Source organism: Candoia aspera, chromosome 1, assembly GCF_035149785.1.
Source record: "Candoia aspera isolate rCanAsp1 chromosome 1, rCanAsp1.hap2, whole genome shotgun sequence".
Classification (NCBI taxonomy): Eukaryota; Metazoa; Chordata; class Lepidosauria; order Squamata; family Boidae; genus Candoia; species Candoia aspera.
Window position 1 is genome coordinate 272,133,525 of NC_086153.1, and position 22,867 is coordinate 272,156,391.

The window sequence follows — 22,867 nt, forward strand, 5'->3', positions numbered from 1 at the left end:
TGAGCCTTTTAATATTTTTATTGTACACTTTTTATTATTTTAAGCCACTGTGAGTTTGGAGAGTTTTAACAATAAATAAGGAAAATTAATAAACAGAGTACATTATCGGCAGAATACTGGGATGAATCACATATAAATCTCCCAGGTTTTGAATCAAATGCTACAGGAGGAGTATGTATATTAAAAGGAAAACAAAAGCTGTTTCATATCTACTTAATTAGAACTAAAAAATGTGGAAATTATTCAGATAATTCTGACCATCTGAGAACAATGCTTTAAAATCACTGCATTTTTCCCAGACATTGAACTACCTTGACTGTAGTTAACTTCCGTTAGTAAACTGATACACTTCAGTTGAATCCTACTATTTATTATCCCAAAGTTCTCCAATGCTTCACATTTAGCTTTGACTTATATGATTGTTCAACAGGAAACATCAATCTTTCTCTCAAATGGAACAGCTTAACAAGCTGTAGAAAGATTACCTGAAGCAGCTTGAGATTTGGCTGGAGCTGCTCCCACTGCTCTGGAAGATGCCTTAGATGGTGGAGCAGGTTTAGCAGGCATATTGGCTTTAGCCTTTTCAAGCATGGCCAGTACTTGATCTTTCGAAGTTGGCTACGGAACGAAAGTTAGGGCTTATGTATCTATGTCTAAGCCATTTAATCAAATGAATACAAGCCAAACATCCTCTTCCTTTCCAGGTCTTTAAACAGGAAGTAAGTGTTGTGAACAGTTCCTTGCATGCCAGTGCAAACGAAATGATGGCTACCTACAGCAGGGATGGGCAACCCCTAGCCCACGGGTCGTTTCCCACCACCCTGAGCCCACATTGCATTGAATTATGTAGCAAAATGGCTACTCTTGATACCATTTTTGCCTCCCCAACCCTCTAAAATATACTTCCCCAACTACTCTCAAAAGTGGTTCAAAGCCATGTCACCAAAATTCTGCCCTATCACCAGAATGGTCCTAAGGCCCTCCAGGGTTGCAGCCCCAACTGCTCAAAAGCTGCCCATCCCCAAATTAGTTTAGACAGATTCTAAAAAGCACTATGCAGAAGTTTTAGATTTCCCTGTACACAAATCCTGATAATTAAAGCCATTTTGGAAGTTTCCCAGAAACTCATTCATGATATTACTTGCATGTCTTTATACCACTTTTTCCCACAGCCATTTATATTTCATTAGCTGTTTGGCCATGTTTCCTCAGAAATTAGTAGTATTTGCTATACCTTCAATTTGCCAGTGGCTTTGGCCATCTTCTCAAAACCCAGATGCATCATAAAAAATGGAAGAGCATCCTGTGCCTTTTTACGGACATCTCCATTTCGATCCTCCAGGCAAGAGTACAGGTGAGGCACACATAAAACTAAGTCTGATGGGACAGTACGGAGAGTGGGCAACTTGTCAGCTAGCCAGCCTAAAAGCTAAAGTTAAGAAAGATTACCAGAAAGAGGCACATTGTGTTCTAAGCAGAGATTAAATTAAACAAATGAGAGCATTTAGAGGTTCTAGGACAGCATCTGATATTTTACAGGACAATGTTACAGCATCTGTTTACACAGACATTTATATGTGAATTGTTAAGACTGTGGTAGCATTTAGGGGCCAACAAAACACTGGAGTTAACACCCAATTAATCTAGCATATTCCAAATTAGATATCCATTATTCTGCCAATGATTGATTTGGAGAATAAACTGAATGGAAGGGAGCAATAGCTGGCTGACAGATATCACAAAGAGCAAGCCACTAGGACAAATAGAAACAATGTGTTGCTTCCCCCCCTCCTTTTTTAGAATAAAATACTTTTATGGGAGGCATTTTATGATAAAATTTAGAGAGACAATGAAGGCAATCTAATCTGTACACAGAGAGTTGACACATTTTCTAATCAGTTAATGCTATCTCTCATAATTACAGCATTGGGACAATAAACTAAGTAAGTGGGCACTGATATTGATTCAAGATACTTCTGCTGATAACCAAAAACATTATTATAATTATATTTTAAATCCTGGATAAACGGTTTTGGCCAGTGCTCATAATTAGAATGTAAACAACATACTGTGAGGTTTTTCACCAATGGAAGAGAGTTTATCTACTCAAAACCAACTGCCACGATGGGTATAGTCAGTCACAAAATACCCACTTACCAATGTCTTCGTTTTTTGTCCAGACCTCCTCAGAACCACTTCTGCTTAGAACAGAACTGCCACATTTTGGGTTGTGCACAGAAACAGCATGCTCAAAACATGTTTCGTGGTTTGGGCACAGATCAGCTGAAAAGAGCTGTACTGTGTATGGACTGTTTTGCACATCCCTACTGAACTGACACTTCTTCCAAATTATAATACAAAAGCAGACTGACTGGCATGACTAAAATCCTTACCTCTTGCCTTAGAAAAGGGTTCTCTTTCTTGAGTTCTTCTGACAGATCCTCCCCTTCCAACCACTCTTTCATGCCTGTCTGCTCAGTCCAGGCATTCACTGTTGCTAAGGAAGCTGCTCGTACATTGTTCTGGAAAGGGGGAGGGGGAAAATAAGGTATAATATATACACACACAAATACACAAACTTACGTATGTTCCAGAAAAGTGAGAAACTCAACCAGATAAGGTTCTTGCACCTACCTACCTACCTAAGTTTAACACCCTAAAGAGAGGATAATCTCCCACTGAATCTCTGAGGTGCAAATTTAATACAACACAAGAAATGCATGAGCTATGTTCAAGAAGGTACATACTCTCAGGGAACACTGATCATTAAAACCACTTTCCCCTTACACCCCAGAAATAGGATAGGCAGTAAGTTAGATGCAAATCCAAAGGAATATCTGAATGCATATTTATTCTATATCTGCATTTTACCACTTTCAAATGAAAAGTCATTTGCTTTCCTTCAGTTTTCCTCTTAGAGCCCAGCAACTTGCATCAATGGCTGCACCTTATTACCAGTTCTTGAAGCTAAGACAAGGACACCACATATGGGCAATTTTCATCTCCACCAGAATCAGCCTGTTTTATCACTCAGCAACAAATAGTGTAATAAATTTAACAGAAGGGATGTTAATATTAGATGATGAAACATTCAAAATAAAGAAATAACTGGGAAGGGACCTCTGAAGTCTAGCCCAACTTTTTTTAAAATGCAGGATCTCCAAGACAAAATATAGCCAGCACATTTGTCAGATGCCCATCCAGTCTCTGATTTTCTTTGCATTCAACCTTCTCAATGAGAAACGAAAGTTGTCATTATCTTTTCATAATATATGCAGAGATTGGAATGCATAACATGCATAATATAGTACAATCTGGAGGAATACCATCCAAGTAGTATGCCAATCTTACCTTACTGTCTCCAAGAATTGTGATGATGGGAATTCCCAAATTTTTCACATGTTGCTTGATATTTGGGCCCATAGCAGTGGCCAGTTGCTGAAGGATGGTCAGCGTTTGTTGTATCTGATTGGAAGGCAAAAGCATGAAATGTGTGTCGAGAGCTTTAAATTTCTTTAAAAACAAAAGAATACTATCATTTTACAGGGCTCCAAGTCTGTTTAGCAGCTTGAAGCAACAGATTTTACACACAGAGACAACTTTCTATCTTAGTCCAGTACCACAAATGTAATAAGCTGTCACAACTGCTTTGAACTGTAAAACCTGGAAGACATGTGGTAAATTCACACTGGTAGATATTGCTATTCATGAATTGTTCAGAATGGGCAAGCAAAACTTTTTGAAATCTCTGGTTTCCTCTGTAGGTTTTTTTTTTTTTTTTTTGGTATTTGGGTGGTTATGTAAGAGACAAATGGGTAAAACTAGTAACAGATCGCCCCAAGGCAATAAAGCGAATGATACACTATATATAGATATACCTATGAAATAGGATACTTCTATTGGGACTATTAGCATATTAAGATTTGTCTGGTAAGTAAGGAAAAAAAATGCTACCATAGTATTTCATGTAAGGTTATGTACTTGTTTCAAAAAAACCCAAAATTTCCCCAATCAAGGACATGAACGCCAACTTTCTTCCCCTTAGAGAAAATCTGCAGTATCCATATATCTGCCTGCTATAATCTGATAAAAACTAATTAAGATACTATTAAGAAACAATACTAACCAGAAAGTTGTAATACATAGTATTTTGCTACATAAATGCATACAGAGGAATTTTGGGACAATAAAAGGAAAATGGGAAACACGATTTCTCAAGGCTAAATTGGAATAAATATTCCAAAGTCATTTTAAAACAACTAAATCTATCAATCGGTTAACTTTTCTTTCAAGGAACATCTAGCTGCTAGAGTCACTGAGAGTCAGGCAGCATATAAATTTAATAAATTATTGTATACACAGCCAGAATTATTACCTACTATATAAGACTTTATATTGCATTGTGCATATAGAAAAATGAAATGCCTGTTTGAATATTTATCTACAACCTCAATTTAAATTTCTATTTGATTTAAATCACAAGATTTTGATTCTCTGTACTGGGCTTTCATGACAAACAGAAGTACCATTAAGAGGAAGTTACACAATCTCGCCAGCTGTGCTTCGGTGTATGTGCTACAAGTAGATTAACAAAGCTCAACTGTGTTCTTGTGCTTTCTATGGGAGAGAGCATTTCCTTTACAGGAAGTTCTCTGAAGTTAATTGAATACAGCAGTACCATTTCCCCGCTTGTGCAGAAAGAGACACATCAACAGACAAGCTAGCAGTTGTAGAAATTACAGTTGCTTATTACATAAAATAAATTAAAAAGCAGTAATGCTTAGTAACATTTTCATTTCATTTCCGTTATAAGATCCAAATTAAGCTGGAATACCAAGGATGGAAGATGACTGACTACAACAAGTTATTTTTTAATTCTAAGCATACCAGGATTTTATTGGAATCATTAAGACGACTCTTCAATGCAGGGGTAAGTTCACCTATGTTTGGCTGTATGAATTTGGCTTCATTAATGATGCTTGTAACTTCATCCAGACCCTCCTTTCGGATTTTCCAGTTTTTATCACCAATCTTAGATATCAGTTCAGATGTGATCTTATCACTGTAAAGAAAAAAATCAATACCTTATCACCTACTTTTCTTCAAACAAGGAGGAGCAAACTGCAAGCATCTTACAAGTTAATAGTCGAGACAGAGAATGCAAATTATAAAATATGTTATATATTAATAATTAAAAGTTCAAACACCTATAAATGGAAAAATTGTCCTCAACATACCTAACTTATAAAGTATAGTTCCCGTCTGGCATTTAAAATGCTGCAGTGAGGCCCTCTCAGGGCTCCACGTTTGCCAGGGATTCATTAGGGAGTGAGGGCAATCCTAATACAAATACTCCAGTTAACGAGTTCTCTCCCTGTTTAGTTATAGTTGACACTAAGCTTTATAAACTTTTAATACCAGCTTAGCATGTATCTGTTCACTCAGGCTTTTGGTTAAATCTGTGCTGTTCTGCCTTCTGTTTTGTTATCGTCTTATGGTGTTTCAAGATGTTCTATAGTTTTAAACATATTTTATTTTAGAGGATTTTATCATAATTCTTTTAATTGTAAACTTCTTTTATATATTGTGAGCCACCCAGTGTTGTGTTTAAGATGGGGGGGCATACAAATCTTTTAAATAAATAAAGCAAATAAATATAACCTGGGGGTCCTCCTGGACTCGCAACTCCTGCTTGAAGAGCAGGTGGAAGTTGCGGCCAGGAGGGCCTTTGCACACCTTTGGGTGGGGTGCCAGCTATGCCCATTCCTGGATCGAGATGCCCTCCAAACAGTCACTCATACCCTTGTCATCTCCCACAGAGACTATTGTAATGCACTCTACATGGGGCTACCCTTGAAGAGTATCCAGAAGCTTCAGCTGGTCCAGAATGTGGCGGCGCGGACAGTTATTGGTGCTGTGAAATTGGCACATGTGACACCACTGTTACGCGAGCTGCAATGGATGCCAGTTTGCTTCTGAGTCCAATTCAAGATGTTGGTTATCACCTTTAAAGCTCTGCATGGCATGGGACTAGGCTACCCGAGGGACCATCTCATCCCCATGACATTGACCCGCCCCAACCGGTCAGGCAGGGAGGGCATGCTACAGACCCTATCAACGAAGGAATTACATCTGGCGGGGTCCAGGAGGTGGGCCTTCTCTGCAGCGGTGCCCGCCCTTTGGAATATCATACCCCCGGAGTTGAGACGGGTTTTCTCGCTCCCGGCCTTCCGGAAGAAACTGAAGACCTGGTTCTGCTGCCTTGCGTGGGATGGGGAGCATAACAGCTCCAGCTGGGGGTGGTTGGTGCCATAGCACCCCCTATTGATTGGGATTCCATCTCCTCTTGGATTTTATATTTATTACCTTATGTTTTTAAAGTGTGACTGAAGCTTAGATGTTTTTATTATTGCTTTTATTGTAAACCGCTGAGAGTCCCCTATCGGGGGAGATGGGCAGTAATATAAATTTAATAAATAAATAAATTTATATTGTATTATTTTATATTCAGATCATATTTCATTATTTAACTGAGTGGTATTCCTGCTTCCCCCCCCCCATGCCCCCAGTCCTGCTGTGCTGTCTCATGGGGGGGAGTGGAGTGGAGGATGTTCTGGGAGGGATGAGCGAAGAGTGTTGGGAATATACGCTAGGATTTACAGTATATTCATTCCCCAGCAGGGTCACTCAAGGTGTGATGGTCATCCACTGCCCAGTTGAAGCAAGCAGGCACCTATATTGGGCAGCAGAGATACGGGTAGATGCTGGAGGAAGATGATCACTTTAGTGACAATGGCAAAGGCATCAATTCATACTGCACAAGAGAAGGCAATGGTGAAGCACTCCTGTATTTTTAACCAAGAAAACCACATATATAGAAAATATAAAGTGATTGATGATATGGGCCCCTCAGGTCAAATAGCACTCTATCTTCTACTGAGGAAGAGCTGAGGATCTTTTGGATTTCTAATAGTGTTTACAATGTGGCTTCAAGACACCTAGTTGCTGATGTTGCCTGATAAAGGAAAAGAAAATCTGAAGGCTGCAAAGACAGAATTACAGTAGGAATGTGGAATGCAAGAAGCATGAACACGGGAAAGCTCAACACAGTGAAAGATTAAATGAAATGACTATAAACCGACATCTTAGGCATCAGTGAATTGAGATGGACTGGGATTGGACAATTTCAGTCAGAAGATCACACTGTTTATTACTCAGGACATGAAAAACAAAGACGGAATGACGTTGCTTTTATAGTTAGGAAGGATATAGCTAGAAGAGCACTTGGCTACCATACAATCAATGATCAAATAATATCAATTAGACTTTGTAGACAACCCTTTAATATCATATGATGATCATTTAATTTTATGTTCCAACCATTGATGCAGAGAAGATTGTTAAGTTTTATGATCAAGTTCAATTTTGAAATCAACAGAATGTAGAAAAGAGATGTGTGGCTTGTGACTGGAGACTGGAACATCGAAGTTGGAAACATTAAAGAGGAAAACATAATTGGATTGTATGGGTTAGGAAATGAAGCAGGAGAACGACTTACCAATTTCTGCCACTCCGATTATTTCTTTATAGCTAACGCTGTCTTCAAACAACTAAAGCAACACCTCTATACATGGACATCACTAGATGGAGTATATAGAAATCAAGCTGATGATATTTATTTATTATTCACATTTCTATCACCGCCCATCTCCCCCTAAAAGGGGGCATTATTGCTAAAAGGAGGCAGAGGAGCTCAATTATAGCATCAAAGACATGATGAGGTGCTGACTGTGGAAAAGATCATGAACTGCTCATCGGCAAGTTCTAAGTTAAGCTAAAGAAGAAGAAAGCCAGTCAGTTTCCACAATCAATCAAAAGCCAAAGACAAAAAAGACAAAAATCTCAGAAAGGGTTAACAAAGTTTCAGAGAACTGTTAGAAGAGACAAGAAGCAGTATTACAACATCTGTAAAGACACTGAAGTTATAAACAATCATGGAAAAACAAGGAGTCTTTCAAAAGACCTCTGAACTCAGAAGGAGGTTTCAACCTCAAATTGGTATGCTAAAGGATGCCAATGAATAGATACTGATTCAAAGGAGATCAAACAAAGATGGAAAGAGGAAACTGAAACACTGTACAGCGAGATGTCAATATCGAAGATACTTTAGAAAATATTCCCTACCTACAAGAACTACTAGTACTAGAAGATGAAGTTAGATCTGCTCATTACCAAGTTGGAAGATTACAGGAACTGATGGAATACCCACAGAAGTATGGCAAGCAAGAGAATAAGTATCAGTAATGGTTCTAACCAAGCTATACAAACAAATCTAGAGAGTGACACAGTGGCCAACAGATTGGAAGAGGTCAATCTACATTATAATATCCAAAAAAAGATTTAACAGAGTGTGCAAACTATTGCACAATATGCTTGATTAGGATCGCCCAACACATATTATAGCCTTACATGAAAAAAAAGTGCCAGATATTTAAGCTGGCTTTAGAAAAGGCTGAGGAACACGAGACATTATTGCTGATGCACACTGGTAATTGATAAAGCCAAAGAATACCCAAAAGAAGTCAGTATGTGCTTCATTTGATTGTGGAATGTGCTCAAAAAAATGGGTATCCCAGAACATTTCATTATCCTCACAAGCAGCTTATATACAGGTCAGGAAGCCACAGCACAGGCAAAACATGGTAAAACAGACTGACTCCAAGTTGGCAAAGGAGTGTGACAAGCCTGTATTTATTCAATCTACATGCTGAATATATATTAAGGAAAGCTGGACTGGAAGAAGGTAAGTGTGGTTTTAAAATTGGAGGAAGAAACACCAATAACCTGTGCTATGCTGATGACACTACCCTGACAGCTGAAAATGCGAAGGATCTGCAAACTCTAGTAATAAAAGTCAAGAAGCACAGTGAAAAAATGGGACTAAAATTAAATATAAAGACCAAACTAATGACAACAGGTAGAACAACCAGCCTTAGAATTGGCAATGAAGTTATCAAAGTGGTAGTAAAGGAACAAGCAGTCAAGAAATATGCCACAGACTAGCACTTGGTAGAGCAGCCATGAAGACCTTGGAAAATGCCGTGATGTGTCTATACCTACAAAAATCAGAATCATGCAAGCAATGGTATTCCCTGTAACGCTCTATGGAAGCAAAAGTTGGACTTTAGAGAAGCAGGATAGGGAGATTATTGATGCTATTGAACTTTGGTATTGGAGAAGACTCCTGAAAACACCAAGGATAGCCAAGAAAGGAAACAAATAATCAAACAATCAACCCAGAATTCTCATTGGAGGCACAAATGACCAGGCTCAAATTATCCTACTTTAAACACATAATGCAAAGACCTAGCTCTCTGGAGTAGGCTTTAATGCTGGGAAAGGTGGAAGGACAGAGGACAAGCAGCAAGGTGGATGGACTCAGTTACACTGGTGATGGGTGCACACTGAAAGACCTGAAAGACCAATTTAGGGACAGATTATCATGGAGAAAATCTACCTATGTGGTGGCCAAGAGTTGACAATGATTGATAGCACATAATCAATCAATTGATCAATCAATTCCTGCTTTGGCCTTGTTCAGTAAAAAGTGGAATAAAAAGAAATAAATCAAATAAAGTATAAAAACCTGATATCAGCCCTAGGCAAGAGGTCCACAACATCATTCCCTGCATCCTCCTGTTCTTCTCCTTCTTCACCATCATCACTGCCAATATTGTGTCTTGAATTGCCTCGAGTTGCAGCAGGTGGTGTTTGTCCTTGCATCTGAAATGTATATACTTGCCATATTACTTTGCATTATTTTGATAGGTAGCACTTGGTATTTTAATTCATATGCTTGTACATCATTGTGTGTTAGTTAAAAATCATGCAAGTAATGATCAACATGGAGGGAAATATAGGCCATGGCACTGTGTGATACACAGCTGAACCTACTGTTTGTTTAGTATATTATCCAAACATTTAGCTTCTATCACCAATCAAGCAGTGAATTATTTTAGTCTTGAGGAATTAATACTCATATTAATAAAAGTATAAGAAACATTTCCATCCCAAACACCTTCAATCAGTCATCAGCCAGTACAATCTTCCAAGACATTGCCTTAACATATTGCACATTTACTTCACTGTGCTATTAGCAATATTAAGGAAGATACTGGAATCAGTGCAAATGATCACCTAAACAATAATGCTTCAGCATTTTGAACAAAACTCACTTTTTCAAACTCTGCATCGATTTGGGAAAGAAGAGCAGGCTTCTCATCCTCAAAGAACATTCGTAAAGGGGGACCAACATATAGAAACATGACACCTAGTAAGGTTATGGCAGATGTCCTCACAGCCTATTAAATAGGAAACAGAAATATTTAAGTTCAATATTCAGAAAGAGTGAGAATTTAACTTGAAGGAAAAAAATACTCACGGGATTTGTAGCTGCGAGAGCAGTTCTAACATTGCTGATAAATGCCTTCACGTTCAATCTGAGAGAGAAGACAACAGGGATTGGCCAAAAGTAACATAAAATTGCATACAACAGTGAAAAACAGGACAGTGTCTTACTCATTTTCAACCAATTCGTCAGATGGAATGATTATGGGATTTAAATGTGAAGTAATAGTATTGACTATGATGGAACTGCATCTTAAAATAGGCATCTTCCCTCTCAGAAAAGGCATTTCTTACAGAAATGACACATAAATATTTTGCATCTAGCTCTGCATTTTTCCCTAGTATTTCCAGAAATCATGGGGAAAGGAGGAAAGTGTCATCACATCATGCAAGTGGACCGAACGTTTTATTCCTTTTTTTAATCTGTTGGGAATTTCTGTAATGTGGGTTTGAACTTTTGAGGTGTGCAAAGCATATTCAAATGATAAAAACATTTTGTTTTCTTTTTTTTAAATCCCTACTGGAAATCAGCAATTTGTTGTCAGATTTCAATGGTACAATTCAGAGTGGCAATGGAGTTTGGGGGCTACATTAAACCAATGGATTCTAAATTCTAATCACATTCTATACAAACAAAAAATAAACCACCAGGGAAAAAAGAGCACCAGACTATACAGAACTAGTACAATAGCGAGAAAAGGCTTGGTTCACACATGCATATAACTGTTGAAACACACATATGAATACTTTAATCTCATCTAAAAATATACCAATAATGAGGGTGAGCTAGTATGGTTGTTACAGATATTCTCTGCGTGCTAGTCCATCTTTTATGTCATAGTCATTTAGTAAACAGCATGTGTGTAAGCACCATGCCTCACATTGTATCAAAGCTACTCTAATTTTGAGACTTACCCAGCAAACCCAAACTCTTTAATTGCATTTGAGAGCCAGTTTAAAGTTTCTGATTGGTTCTTTGGATTCTTCTGGGAGAACGCCATGGACATAACCTAGAATGAAAAGAGACTATTTTACTACTGATAATTCTTAACATGCAAACAATTCTTAACATGCAAGCACCTCAGAAAGAAGGCTATGTAGTGCAACTGATATAAATGACCAATATAGTTCTTGCATCTCTTTAGACTTATTATAGCCATGAAAAACAACACAGGTACCTGCTCAGCAGTCCAAGGCAACTGACAGGCTTCTGCTATTGCTGTTAGTGCTTCTTTTGCATTGCTCCCACATTTCACATCACCAATCTTATCCACAAGGCCATCCAGCACAATTTGTGCAGATGTTTTGGAAAAGGTTCCCTTTTGAGCAACCAAGGCAACTATATGAAGTTTTATCTGCATCACCTGCAAACAAGAAAGGAGCCATTGTTATTATCAAGCCAATGACCTCTTGCACATTAAGACTTCAGACCTGCATTTCATCAACTATGACTAATGCATGCCTGCATTATCTACTAGGCACAACAGGCACAGCGCCTAGGGCCTACAAAACTTTTGGGACCAAAAATGTTTTAAGTTGTATACCCTAAAATATATTCATGTTGTTATTTTACTATGCATACATTTATTGTGACTTATTTCTTGAAGAATACAGGTCCAGGGAATACCTTTATAACCCTAAGCATCCAGATTATTATTGCAATTAGGACCCCCAAAGGCCTAGGGCCTACAAAGTTCTTAATGCTATAGAATTAGAATTTATAATATGTTTTTCACATGCAGGCTAAATACAGATACTATAAACAATGAAACAGCTCTCAGAATTTTTCTTAATGTATATATTTGAATGCTTTATCCTAATTGTATTCTTGTTTAACAAGGTTCCAAATATCCACATTTTAATTAAACCTTACCAGTCTGTGTATTGCCTGGGGGTACACTACCAGAAATGTTTTGCATATCAATGAAGCAAAGCAAGATTATTCTAAGTAGAAATAAAATAATATAACGAACAGTATTACTATATTGGATGTGAATAAGAAATATAGATTTAGATAAATAGAGAAAGGCCCTTGAGTAAAGCTTTCAAACATAAACGGTCAAACCTACACATAAGGAATTTCAGGCTCAATTCTAAGGTAACTTTGTAGAAAAAGTTGATTAATTATAAACTCAGGATTTAACAGAACTAATCCAAAAAATTAATACTGTCAATCATGGGGGTGGTTGGCACCTTGATGCGGCCCTGGGAAATTTTATCTGTTGCCTCACCATCTTGGATTTTATATTTTATATTATTTTATATTTTTATATATTTATATTTTTATAGTGAATCTGTTTTAACAATATTTTATTTTTTTCTTCTCTTAATTTGCTTGTAAACCGCCCAGAGTTGTTTGCCGAAATGGGTGATGGAGAAATATGATAAATAAATAAAATAAAATAAATATTGTTTTACCTGAAAGTTGGTCTCTTTCCATCCAGGTTTCTTTGCCAACATCCTTACTAAAGCCTGGCAAGGCATTTCAGTTTTATCCATCAGCTCAACAGCCTTAAAGATTAAGAACAATATTAAACTCTAAGAAATGCAGGAACAAAAATACTGCCAAACTACATTCTACAAACCTTTATTCATTCAGACACATTTCATGTTTAGCATGTGTAAAAACCATAGTCCCCAACATAATTATTTTTTTCCTTCACCAGAAAGTTTTCTAAAGAAACTACTTTTAGTTTTTGCAGTCTTCAAACCCAAATCTAGATAAAAATAAAAATTGAAAATGATCTAGGTTTAGGTCTGAAGATTGCATTAAATCTACATTTACAAATATTTACAAACTACATAAGAATCAAACATTATTGAAACATAAAAGTGATAGAATGTTTGAACCAATTCTTATTTTTCTAACAATAAGGACTAACAATTGTTGGATGCCTCCCTGTACCAAACTAATGCAGATTTTTCAGAAATAAACTCTTTAATACGAAAAAAAAAAGGATCAGATCTGGTCTAACAAACTTGCAGTACACAGAATAATCTGCAAAGCCATGAAGTACTGTCTGACACTAAAGGCTTCTGTGAATTGCCAAAATAATTGTTCATTATAGTACAAACAAGTGCTATAGGTGAGACACTTTATAGAAGACCTTGTCGTCATTACCTTTTGAAATTCTTCCATGCAAGCCAGCCTTTCCTTCCAATTGCCGCTATCTAACTGCTGTATGCACGCAGCTGGGAGGACAGCTGAAGCCTTCTCCTCACACATCTCTATCTATTAGCAAAAGGAAAAAATGGCACATCTGTTAATAGCCTACTACTGCATTTCAAATATGCTTTCAATGGGCTATTAGGCATTTTGACCTCTAGGGCTACAAAGTAGGGCTGTGCAGCAACCTGGATTCAAAGGAAAAACAGTACTTCAGAGCACACAGATGTGTGCATGTAGTGCCTATCAGCAACTTTTAAACCCAATGTATCTTTTCCCGCTGATCTGGCTAGCCTCTTGAATGATGGGACAGCCGTGCCATGTGGGCATGCACAGATACCACTTTACTTAATAAAGGACTTCATTCTATAGCACTCTTGGTGTGCTCCTTATAGCTGAGATGCCTCCTTTGAGGATTCTGCTGAACTGCTATAAAATACGTAGTACTTTCCCCTTTATGAATATGAAGAAGGACCAGTAATTTGACATCTATGTTAGGCAAATGTTTAAATGCACCAAATCTTGTTTTAAAAATGTAATACATTAGAGATATTAAACACAACTGGGAAATGGGCCAGTCACTCTCTGCCAACAAGAGATGTGCAAAATGTTCAGGGCATGAACCATGCTGTGCATAGATCAGCCAATTTGGTTTGGTCCATGCTCATACTGAAGCATGTATGTTTTGGGTGCATTGGTGAACTTATGGAACAAAGTGGGGTTATTTTGTTTCGCATACAGATGGAAATGCAGTTGTCTCAGGCAGAAGGGATCTGGAGGGCGTGAAAGAGCATGAAAAAGCCTAGGACAGTAGTGATGGTGGCTGAAGGAGAAAAGCTGCTGGAAAAACTGGGTTTGGGTAGGCTGTAGGGATATGCTGCACTGGAAACTACTATAGGGAGGAGGTGAGTGAGCAGGCAGTGCACACCAGACTTGCCTTACGCCCCAATTAAATCATTTGGATTCTCTCTGGATTTTGTTTCATCCAAAACTCACATCAAAATGTTCCAAGTTTTGTTTTTGCTGAACCATGGCCAGTCTGAAACAGTGTGGCAGAACTCCCAAGGCGCAATGCTTTGTTCAAAGTTCAAAACAACATTCTCCAGTTTGTTCACATTCTTACTACCAACTCATTTTAAATCATTTTGAGCTTCTGCAAGAAAACATGCCCTCCTCAGTTTATCAGCACACTCACAACCTGTTGCCTTTAAAGAGCAAGTGAAGTCCAATGTAACATAAAGCACTACAGAGAAATAAAACTGTTCCAAACGAAACACCAAGCCTCATTCAAATGTAACCAAATCACAACTATTTTGAATAAGACCATCATTTTTTTAAAAACTATTTTTAAATACACAATTTGCACAAAATTCACTTACTGAGAGTTCTGGCTCAAATATCTCTTTTACTTCAGTTCCTTTTTTGGCTTTTGTTCCAGTATTTCCTGCTCCCCCAGCTGAAGCTGGTTTGCTTTTCTTCACTGGACCGCCAGCCTAAGCATACAAAAAAGAAGGGGGAAAGCATTTTAATTGAACTAATATTTACTGTGTTTTCCAAAGAAGTTTCTAAAAACTGATGGTTAAATGGAAAGGAAATAAAACATGACTAACTGGATACAAAGAAAAGTCAGTGGAGGGAAGGGAAACTCCACTCACAAAGGTTCAACAATTCTTCTTTCCTCCTCAGACCCCAAGTCACGGCTCACTTACCCTGACTTTTAGGAGAATCTTTTCAAGGTGTGGGAAGGGGAAGGTCACTATATGAGAGCCTTCTCTTGGTATTCTAGATTTCAACAATACTGTCTTCTAAAGAGGGGCTTCAAAACACATTTTTACAGCTTTGGCATTAAAGAACAATACTGAATTCTATTATATCCTATCTTACAGACTTGTGACTTTCCGAAAACACAGAAAACGTAAGTGCTGGAAAAACTTACGATTGTTTCAAAATGGGATGATAAATATAATAGCCAATAAGTATCAATTAAAGGTATGCTGGATGCACCCAGCAGCCACAGAGGCTCAGGAAAATACTCATTTTAGTTCAGGAACGTTTGAGAGCTAACAGCAGGATGAAAACATGTATCACCTTTCTAACTTATAAATGTATTTTCCTGAGCCCACACAGCTATCATGTGAGCCCAAGGAAAGGCACTTTTTGTTTTAAGGAGCTGCTAACAATGAGGATGCCCACATCAGTTCTGAAGCATGCCCATTTCAGATCCAAGTACTGCACACCTTTAATATTAATACATTTTTGGAGGAGTGCACTTTAAGCTTAAATAATTCTTGAGGTGGTGATGGCTGCATACATCTTAGTTACAGTATATCAACTGGATTACTTTTGAACCAGTCTTCCAAAAAGTATTTGAGAACTTCAGCTAAAACTGCCCAGAGTCATTTGTCGAGATGGGCGGTGAAAAAATGTGATAAATAAAATAAAAAAAAACAATGGCAAAAAGACTCTTATTGGTTTGAACTTTGGCAATGGCAACAGCAAAGTACAAAAACATAAAATAGCATCCAGTAGAAACTTCTGAAACAATGGATGGCTTAAAACAAGAGCCTTTAAAATACAGTCTTCTTCCATATGATCTTGGCCCACCTAGTGGAATCAACTGCAGAGACCCTTCTACATATCCCACTATCACTTAAGCAATGGTTGATGGAAACCTGCAAAGGGGTTTGTAGTGTCCAAAACGGAAAACTTACTTTGGGAAAATGGTCTGCCCCCTCCCTGATTTATTTTTTAATATTTAATTACTATTCCAGAACTTTGCTGTTTTCTTCAGGAATATTTCCATCTAATTCTATTTGATTGTATTTTAATTTGCTATTCTTGTACGTGTCTGCATATGTATGTTATTTCCATTGTTTATTTGTACTGTTCATGGGAACAAAAAGAACATAAAAAACCATACTGAGTGCAGAAGTCAAACATAGCAATCCTGATATTACATCAGTTTGTTTAAAAACAGGACATTTTTTCTCAGATCTTCTACACAAAATTTAGCTCATAACCAAATGTAATAAACCATCAGTCACTTCTGAAAATGCAGTTAGTTATACTCATTTGAATATAAGCAAATTCAGTCTGTCATATTTCAGAGAGTTTTCCATACCTTAGCAGTGGGAGCCTTTTTCAACGGCCCAGATTTAGCTGAGTTATCTTTCATATCTTTGTCGCCTGCAGCTCCAGAAAGAATTGGTGTCTTGCCAGCAACAGCTTTGTTTTCTCTTCTATCGGCTCCTCCAACGACTTTACCTCCACCAACCAACTCTACCTTTTCAGCACACTCTTTAATCTAGTAGGCAAAATTAGATAGCACAAAGGCATTAAATACATCATCTGGCAGTCACTACACCCGCATGAGGTACTCGACAAGTTTCAGAAATTATTACTGGAAAAAAAATTACACTACTTGAACTATATTGTCACTGAATTATTTGGATTTTTCTATTTCTGGTATAGGTGCCTGCTAGTACAATTACAAATTAAGGAATCTCCTTTCAGTTCTGATTTTTACTATATTTACACAACATTTAAATTTTTTTTACCCTGAAAGGCTGGACGTGTAGAAAAATTCTAGTCTGCAAGTGCCCAGCTCTCTTCCCTTACCCTTGGCCTGAATGTCTTGGGCCCCAGGAGAGCCCAGTACATCCTTGAGAGCAGCGCTTCTCAACTGTGGCAACTTGAAGAGGTGTGGATTTCAATTCCTAGAATTCCCCAGCCAACTTTGCTGGCTAGGGAGTTCTGGAAGTTGAAGTTCACACCTCTTCAAGTTGCCAAGGTTGAGAAACATTGCTTTAGAGGGAAGGAAGAAAGCAGACCGCCAAAGGGAGCAACCTAAGTTGCTTGCCAATCATGCAATACTGAATAAGAGCTGCAAAAGGTAAGCTTGTGGGACTAATGAGCTCATTACCAAGCAACCCGGGGGTGGGTGGGCATAAGAGCTTAGGAGAAAAAACTAAGTCAGAGAGATCAAAAAGCATGTGCATTATGCAAAGACCTACCTTACAGAGGAACAGGAGAATGCTTCTAACTTTTTAATGGCCATTTTGCCATCAACTTATTCAAAGGTTCAAATATACCCATGCCCCCCCAAAAGACTAGATCCCTGATCTATTTGTCTGCTTCATACACCCCCCCAACACAACAGAAGCTTTAAATAATGAAAGGTTCACAATTTATCTGATAGAAATGTTTACTGACTTCACTGATTCATAGAACCTAAAACTTATACCATGTGCAAAAATAGCTAGTCAAAGCTCCACCTTCACATATTGAAAATATTAATAATTAACCTTACTCATTCTCAGATCTCCCTGAATAATGTCATATTTTAACCCTACTATAGACTGATGGTTTAGTGTTACTTACCCGGTCTAGCTTCAGTTTGTCCACATCTGTTAGGAAAGGATTCACAGCTTTCTCACCTACCACTTTTAGGGCAGTGCCCAGAGCTTCAAATGCAGCATCTCTAACTTCCAGAGCCGAATCATTGATGTGCTGTAGCGAAAAACAAGATCTGAGTATTCTGCCTGATGGAACTTTTATTCACAGAATCCTAAAAAGTATCAGTGGTAAAAGAATAAGTTAAAAATTTGATGGCATGTACCCGCTAATGGAAGAGTGCAGTGATGAAATGAAGGCACTCTATCCATTTGTTGTTTGCTATGAATGTACAAACTGAAGGAAAATAGCAAACAGTGTGCATAAGCAATCTGTGAAGAGAAATGAAGTATCAGGCTAGCTGGTGAAAACATGTCTTCGCCTGCTTGCGTTTTGCCTTAGGGCTCGGCTTTGAGCATCTCTGTGCTATCTTCAGCAGAACCAAGCCTGAATGCAATGACAGGAGCTGAATTCAAAAATCTGAACCACGTTGCTTGGTTTTCCTCCTTCTTGGATATGAAAGCAAGAGCTTTTACCTGTCATTCCTTTCCTTTCGTTCCACAAAACACTGCTCTCCTGCCCAGGTGAAGTAAAGTTCTTCCACAATATGTGTCAATATTTTTAACAACCCGACTTACAGATTAGTAAAGAATATTCTCCAGCAACAGAAGCTACCTCCATATTTTATTTCAAATATACATTCTGCTGAAGAATTTTTTTTTACCTTGAGGAGAGCAGCACAGAAAGGTTTCAGGAGACTTTTGGGAAGTGTAGAAGGAGTGCAGTGACGAAAGCTTCGTGCAATGAAGAGGGATGTCTGCTGCTTGATGGTTGGGTTTTTGTTATCCATTACAGCCAAGATATCCTCACTGAGATTTTGTAACGTGGTCTGAAATATTTGGACAAGAGAGATTCGCTTTGATTGTGCAGGAAGGGAGCCTGTTAATCTTGTTCAGATTATTGATATCAATGCACTTACAGTTAGAAAGATTGCATCAATGGCTTCTTGCAAGGCTTGCACAACCTGAGGCTTTTTCTCTTTGAACTTCTCTAGAATAGTTGGGACAACCTATTGAATATTATCAAGATGTTACAAATGGAACATGTGATTACACTCCAGTGTCAACTGTAATACAAGGAAATCTTCATAACTGCCCCATGGAAAGACAGAGAAAATAATTTAATCACACCAAAACTTCATTACATCAAGAAACACTCTGATGCTACAGTCTAGCTAAAAGAGTTTTTAAAAAGAAAAATGTTTGTTGTTTTTTTTAAAATGTATTTTCCTATTTATTCCAAACGAAACCTTCAAAAGGTTAAGAGAATGAAGCAGATCACAACAAACTACTCCTGTGGAAGCATTTTTCCCTATCTTCCTGGATGTTCAAAAACAGCAATTCCAGAATCATTTCTGTTTCAATAAAAAAAAAATCCACAAGAAAATTTGCTAGAAATGTGATAAAAGATTTTATATGCATTCAGCAGAAACTAATATCAGACCAGTGCCAAATTCCAGTCTATTCCTCATACAACAATTAATTTTGCACAGGGAATTTGAAAACGAACACTGAGCACATTATACTCACATGACCAGCATACTGTCCAAATTTCTTCCTGAGACCAGCAGCAAGTCCAGCAAGGGTTTTGGCAGCCAAAGCAACCAACATCACATTTGTATCCTTTCCAACAACCTGCAAAGGAAGCACATCACAATCTAATGGTGTAAAATTTCAGAATGAATTCTGAGCAAATTAAAGATGAACTAGATTGTAGTTTCTCAGGCCATTCACCCAAATTTATACTAAATGACCTAAGAGTTACTCCTCAATTAGCCCCCAAACAGAATGAGAGAGAGGCTCCCCTCTAGCCAATCTCCTATACAGGTAGTCCTCACTTAACAACCATTTGTTTAGTGAAGGTTCAGACTTACAACGGTGTTGAAAAATAACTTACTACTGGTTCTCATACTTATGACTGTTGCAGCATCCCCACGGTCATGTGATCACTATTTGGGCGCTTCGCAACCAGTTCACGCTTATGACTGTCGCAGTGCCCTGTGGTCACGGGATCACCATATTTTACCTTCCCGGCTGGCTTCTGGCAAGCAAAATCAATGGGGAAACCGCATGATTCACTTAATGGCTGCTGCAAAAAGGTTGTAAAATCAGGTCAGATTCATTTAATGACCACTTCGCTTAGCAACCAAAATTCTAGTCCCAATTGTGGTCGTTAAGCAAGGACTACCTGTACACTCTCAAAACATCCTCCATTGGGTTTGGGGACACAGAAAAAATCTGGGGTGTGCAAAGAGAGAAGAAAATCCTGCTCCATGAGCAGAATTCTGGATTTCATTCTACATAGTGCTAGAATTTCAGAAATTCAGAATCTGTAGATTCTGGGCAATTTATTAGTGCTAGCTGACTTGCTCTCTGCTTAAAGGGTTCAAAAACTTGTTATTTTCATTTCTATTTCTATGCAATTAAGATTTCTCTCATCATCCACTTAAATTATGAGCAAACATCGTAATTACACACTCTATATTTACCAATTAATGATTAAAAGCTCCTTATAACTATACTAATACTGAGACCTTGTATTTAGATTTGAGAGGTCCATTTGGGTAATACAGAGAATCTTGCCTTCTTAAGAGCTTTCACCAAGTCTGCATAATCTCCAGCTTCCAATCTGGGATTTTTAACCAGCACTTCTACTGCTTCCAAAGCTTCTTTTCTTTCCTGCCACTTTTTGGCCTCCTGCAATGCAAACCATTAAACACTTTGATATATGCATTATCAGAAGTGATACAGCCTAGTCATATGTCAACTCCTGTAGGTACAAGGGAGGGAAAAAACATGCTTATGCTTCCATGGGGTCAGTGACAATAAAGCACCTAATTCATCATTGTGTTTTCACATCTGTTAGGAACAGTTGCAGTATATCAATATACCCTTAGACATTAAGCCATATAAATTCAGTAGCTGAACAGATAAACTATTCTGTAGGTATCTTGACACACACACGCAGGGAAATTACAGAAATTAGAGATTAACATTGTTTAATCCCCACTTACTATTTTGTCATAGAAATCTTTAGGAAGTTTGGAGAGAATTTCAACAGCTTCCAAAAGTTCATAAGCATCTACTTGCGAAACTTCATCATCACCATCATCTCCTCCTATAGAAACAGCTATTAGACACAGCCAAGTACAGACCAGTTACGCTACTATGTACATTTTACTGATCATATGGTCAGAAGTCCCAGAATAAGGACTTCTTTGCAATTAATGGTACTGTCTAGATACTGGTATGCATCTAACTCTTTTGTCAGTTTGTGCTTTTTGGTGAGTTTTCCTTCTTTCTAATAAATAACATCTTGAAGTTCCAGGCCAAATGTTACCTGCGTCTGCATCTCCACCAGCTGCCTGCTGTTGCTCAAACTTTGCTTTCATTTCTTGCTGGGATCGAAGAAATCTGGACTGCTTGGGAGTAGATGATGGCAGTTTGACCCATTCTTCTTCCAGTTCTTTTAACTACAAGAATTAAAATAGCTGAAAGATGCATAAAACGCAATCTTGCCCCGATTCTGGACTATTCCCTCCTTTTAAAGAGGTGTAAAAACGTAACTCTTTAGGAAGGCCTTTGGGGATAAAGACTATACTATCCCCAGCATATGGTGCACTGGGTTAAGGAACACTGCTGTTACTGTATTGGATTTTTAAACTGTTTTCTACTTTTTCCTCCATATAGGCTTGTTATTAGCCACTCAGTGTCATTATGAATGGAGCAGCATACAAGTTGGAGGAAGTGAGTGAGTGAGTAAATATATACAATTCATTTATAAATAACCTACTGAAAGAAGGCCTACTAAGAACATTAGTACATTATATGAATTCAAAATCTTTTTGCTGCTTTTTGATATCTGAAAATAATTAGCACAGGTTCCAGGAGACAAGCCATCTTTTAAAGCTTGATACTGGATGATCATCTGTCAACTCTGAGTGCAAGACATCATAATTTTTTCCAAGCCTCTTGAAGACTCAGTGTGAGATTTGTTAGAACTCCAGTCCTTTTTCAGGTCTTGGAGCCCATGCTTATGTTACAAAGTTTCCTCCGCTAAAATTGTATCTAAAAAGAATATTTTTCCAAATCAAAGCTTTAACTTATCTAAAAGATCTGAGAAAATATTATCTTCCTGTTTACTGGTCACTTCCTGTTAAGATTATCAGAACACAACATTTCCCCAACTTACCTGAAGAGAGTTTATGTTCTGTAATGGAGGCCTAAGAGCATCCTTAATCCATCGATAAATCTCAACAGCAAGGAGTTTGGCTTCATCTCGAACAGCCTTCTCTCGAGATTCAAAGAGTTTTGGCAACACTTTGATTATTGACTTCAGGGTAATTATTTTTGAACCAAATTCACTGAAATAATATACACATGCAGCTAGTTATGTTATTATCTTAATGTTACTATATATATCCTCTGACAGATACCTAGCCATTCTAAACATTGTGAGTACAGGTAGTCCTTGAGTTACAACAGCAATTAGGACCAGAATTCCATCACTAAGCGACGCAGTTGTAAAGTGTGACATCACGTGACCACATCGTTTAGCGAGAACAATCCCAGCACTCCCCATTGCCATCGTTAACCAAATCCCAGTGGTCACTAGGCAAGGGCCCACCCCGATCCAAGCCACTCAAGGTTTGGTCCCTCCCAGCCCCGAGCCTCAGTAAGGTAAGGGACTGCCTCTTCTTCAACTCCCCCCACCCATCTCCCCTCCCGTCTCTGCCCTTTAGGCAGGTGGGGGGAGCTGAAGCACCCCTGAAGTTGTAAATGCAGGCAAGCTGCCAAGTGCCTTAATTTTGATCATGTGACCATGGGGGCACTGCAACGTCCG

General features: G+C 38.1%; 1 protein-coding gene across 3 annotated transcripts in view; it reads right to left on the reverse strand.

The window, feature by feature from the left end:
- The window catches only part of CKAP5 (cytoskeleton associated protein 5), a 65,735-nt gene that overhangs the window by 27,305 nt on the left and 15,563 nt on the right, over window positions 1-22,867 (reverse strand). For all 3 annotated transcript variants that reach the window (XM_063289693.1, XM_063289696.1, XM_063289695.1), the window contains exons 5-26: window positions 22,217-22,388; window positions 21,365-21,497; window positions 21,039-21,142; window positions 20,608-20,721; window positions 19,555-19,659; window positions 18,945-19,034; window positions 18,690-18,854; window positions 17,954-18,082; window positions 16,695-16,877; window positions 14,953-15,066; window positions 13,529-13,639; window positions 12,826-12,918; window positions 11,586-11,771; window positions 11,323-11,417; window positions 10,442-10,499; window positions 10,236-10,361; window positions 9,647-9,783; window positions 4,888-5,062; window positions 3,352-3,465; window positions 2,394-2,522; window positions 1,235-1,429; window positions 486-618 (exon numbers count right to left, since the gene is read on the reverse strand). In XM_063289693.1, coding sequence (XP_063145763.1) covers window positions 486-618; window positions 1,235-1,429; window positions 2,394-2,522; window positions 3,352-3,465; window positions 4,888-5,062; window positions 9,647-9,783; window positions 10,236-10,361; window positions 10,442-10,499; window positions 11,323-11,417; window positions 11,586-11,771; window positions 12,826-12,918; window positions 13,529-13,639; window positions 14,953-15,066; window positions 16,695-16,877; window positions 17,954-18,082; window positions 18,690-18,854; window positions 18,945-19,034; window positions 19,555-19,659; window positions 20,608-20,721; window positions 21,039-21,142; window positions 21,365-21,497; window positions 22,217-22,388 — 2,861 coding nt within the window. The remainder of the gene's footprint in view (window positions 1-485; window positions 619-1,234; window positions 1,430-2,393; window positions 2,523-3,351; window positions 3,466-4,887; window positions 5,063-9,646; window positions 9,784-10,235; window positions 10,362-10,441; window positions 10,500-11,322; window positions 11,418-11,585; window positions 11,772-12,825; window positions 12,919-13,528; window positions 13,640-14,952; window positions 15,067-16,694; window positions 16,878-17,953; window positions 18,083-18,689; window positions 18,855-18,944; window positions 19,035-19,554; window positions 19,660-20,607; window positions 20,722-21,038; window positions 21,143-21,364; window positions 21,498-22,216; window positions 22,389-22,867) is intronic.